At 45.3% G+C, this 3508-nt stretch overlaps 1 protein-coding gene across 1 annotated transcript; it reads right to left on the reverse strand.

The window, feature by feature from the left end:
- Window positions 1-639: 639 nt before the first annotated feature.
- LOC140241997 (uncharacterized) lies at window positions 640-1718 on the reverse strand. The gene has a single exon (XM_072321740.1). The coding sequence runs from the start codon at window positions 1522-1524 to the stop codon at window positions 640-642; it is 885 nt and encodes a 294-aa protein (XP_072177841.1). The 5' UTR covers window positions 1525-1718.
- Window positions 1719-3508: the final 1790 nt, after the last annotated feature.

Here is a 3508-nt window from a genome sequence, read left to right on the forward strand (position 1 = left end):
CGGTGCCCGTCTGCATGTTTTGGATGGCTCGGATGAAACGAAGTGAAATAACACAAGTGGTAAACTTGCATGCGTGCCACATAGCTCGTTTCCGTTCAATGTACAGAAACAGTGCTGTAGTGACATGCTATTTATCATAACTGCAAGCGCAAGCATGCTCAGCATGTTTTCATTCTCTATCTTGAGCCAATTTCTGTCTGGTCTATAGGATTACTTTTTTTTAACATACCATCTTCAAAACCATTGTGCATTATTTACAATCAACTCTTGAGTAACTTATGCACGAAAGAAATATGATATGCAATGGCACAATGGCAAATCATAATATGCCGTCACTACAGCAAATTATCATACACGCATTCATTTTCCCTTGTCATTTAATACTAAGAAACTTAAAAACAAAATGCCAGGTTTCAGTCAAACTTTTTACACAGAGTTGACGTCACAACCCTCCAAACAGAAGTTACACGGGTTTGAACTCATCCAATGAGTAAGGCGTCTTTCCTATAGAAGAAAAAAAATCACACACGCCCAAAAAATATAACACCAATAATTAGAATCCATGTCCTCAATCAAGCTTCTCATCATCGAACTGATGACCGGGAATTGTCCTGCTGATTCTGCAATGATCTATCCTTCTTATTTCCTATGCGATTCCGCGTCGCTGGTAAACTCCTCCACAATGGGCACTGTCGGTGATCCCTTTCCGCTTGACCCCTCCACATGTGGTCTGACCTGGATCGGGATGGTTCGCTCGGCAGCTTGGGCCAGGGCTAGCTTCGGAGCCTCCAAGGTGAGAATACCTTTCTCCGACAGGTAGCTTTTAACTAACCTGAGGTCCACGTCATCAGGCAGCGTGTACTGTCGATAGTATTCCCTCTGGACGAAGCCACCTTCTGGGGTACCCTCGCGGTGCTCAGCACGGACAGTGAGCTTATTGTCCTTAATCTTTACCTCGATGTCCTCGGGTTTATACGAGCTAACGTCAAGAGTCACTTGGAATCTCTGGCTATCGTATTCAATCTTGCTGGTCTGACGCTCACCTAGACCTTTAGGGGGACCAGAAGACTGGCTGGTCAGGGAGACAGGTGTGACGTAATAACCCTGGTAGAGGGTCGGCGAAGCAGGGTTTGAGTACCCGAACGTCGGCGTGGAAGCAGTGGGTTCCTCTAAGACTCGTCGTTCGGTCGTTCGTCTGGTCGTTGTTGTGGTTTTTACGGTGGACTGCCCTGGACCCGCAGACTGACTGGTCTGGATGTATGTGGTTTCTGGTTGTGATTGAGAGTAGCTCATCGTCGGCTGCTGATTTGGTTTGATGACCGTAGGTTCAGCATTAGGAGACAAGACGGTGATGGTAGGCATTTGCTGACCTCCGCTCTGCTGTACCTTATGCACTTCGACCGTAGGTTGGCCGAACTGCGGCGGGCCGGTGCTTGATATGGTTGGGGTCATCCCTCCCTGCCCAGAATTGATGCTATATTCCACCTTCGGGTGCGAGAACGGAATCTTTATTTCTATATTCATGATGTCGGCTTATTTATCTCTGAGTGAAAACGAGAAGAAAGTAATCCTAGCAAAAGGGGACAACCAGTACCAAAATGATGTCTGCGTCACGTTCGCGCGCCACAGGGAATCGTCTGGTCATTCAGAAATCTTGTCTGGGAAACAAACAAATCCAGTCGTCTACCCAAGATATGAAGTCACTGAACTATCGTACACCACCTCTTTCAGTCGTCAGCTCAGTCTCTCATCGAGTGTTATAGTCCAGATTTCTTTGCGTGTTATGGCATCCAATAGAACCTTCCGGAATCTCTCGAATAATCCAAACTTAAGCAGAGAAGCGACAGACGAACAGCAACCACATTTAAGTCACTCACTTCGTGTCGTTACGGGAATACAGACAGTCAGTGTGCTAAACGGTCTGGCCTATTTTGGTCAGCGTCGCCACTGTACACGAGCAGTCGTCAGCTATCACACGCCACCGAGACCACACGCCTTATCATAGCTGCACTTCCGTCTATCTGAACATTCCGGATAACAAAGCCTGCGATATTTCAAGTCAATTTGTCAAACTCGAGACTGTCTGATTATCCGACAAGAAGTTAAGCGGAATGTTCAATCTCCCTCTAAACCGGAATGAATGTTTATCTCGAGGAATTATTTCCGCTCGTAGCTCGCGAAGAAAGTGTGGCAGTCGAAGGGGAGTTAACTTCGTGGGCGCGCGCTTGCGGCTGCCGCCCACCAAGTGAAGTATATCAGCAAACGATCGCGGAGCACTTCTCACGAGTGTGTGTAGAGTAAGAAAAAAAGAGGAGCACCGCTCGTCTGCGTATATCTCGTGCAGATTTCGCAGAGCAGCTAGATTCTATATCGGGTCTCCTCGGGACGATACATTCCTCACCGCTCGCCCCTTGCTACACGCTGGTTTGCGGCGCTGGATACCAGGTGACGTGGCCTGAGCTGGTATGCCATCTATGTGGCTGTCTGCGGCGTCACTAACCGCTACAGCCTAGGGGTATAGGACTGGAGATGGGGATGGAAGGGGGTGGGGTGGATCAGGTGTAGACGGAGGGGGAAGGGGAGGGAGAGAGCGAGAAAGAAAGAAGAAGAGAGAACGGAGGTAGATGGGAAACAAGTGAATTAAGATGAAAAGAGGAAAAATGAAAAAAACAAAAAACAAACAAGCTCATGGAGAGTTGTGTAAAACATAAGCGGGGCCGGCCAAGTGTCATGTAAAATACAACCATGAATTCATCAAATCCCATGTAAACGTGTCACCACACAGCTTTACATGCACTGCATTTACTGTAACGAATTAGCTAATGATGACCACACTCAAATGAACACTTGTAACAGGCCTATTTGATATCTTTATTACAGATTAACACTAGCTTAACCTTTCCTTAAACATGTATACATGTTCAGTGGCGGATCCCGGCGGGGCGCACCTTATTTTTTGCTAAAACAAAAGAAATAAAAAGAAAAAAATACTTACACAGACATACACACCCAAATATATATATGTACACACACACACACAGACACAATCAAACATACTTTGAACTAATCAGAATAAGTACCGAAATATATTCAATTGTGCACACACTCTTAACTGGATAATCTTTTTAGACAATTTAGTTTAATAAACGTGAATTACAAAACAGTCGTCTATTTCTTTTTCTTATTTAAAAGGTTGTACCCTTACTGCAGCAGTCTGATGATATCACAAAGAGTTGTAACCACCCGCCGCCCTGTAAGCTCTCCCATTTACTATAGTGACGTCAGCGCGGAGATTGCTCACTGCTTGAAGGCTAGGCTCCCTCATGGGCCAGGTAGGTTCATTAATATTCAGGACTTCATATTATAGAGTCACCTTTGTTTTCTACCATCTGGTGCTTTCCAGGCTTTACAACGCAGTAATCTCTTTTACCACAAAATGCACCAGCGAATAAATAAATGAATAATACTGTGAAAAAGTAGATAAATGAATTAGTAAATGAATAAAGAA

This window comes from Diadema setosum, chromosome 18 (genome assembly GCF_964275005.1).
Source record: "Diadema setosum chromosome 18, eeDiaSeto1, whole genome shotgun sequence".
Lineage (NCBI taxonomy): Eukaryota > Metazoa > Echinodermata > Echinoidea > Diadematoida > Diadematidae > Diadema > Diadema setosum.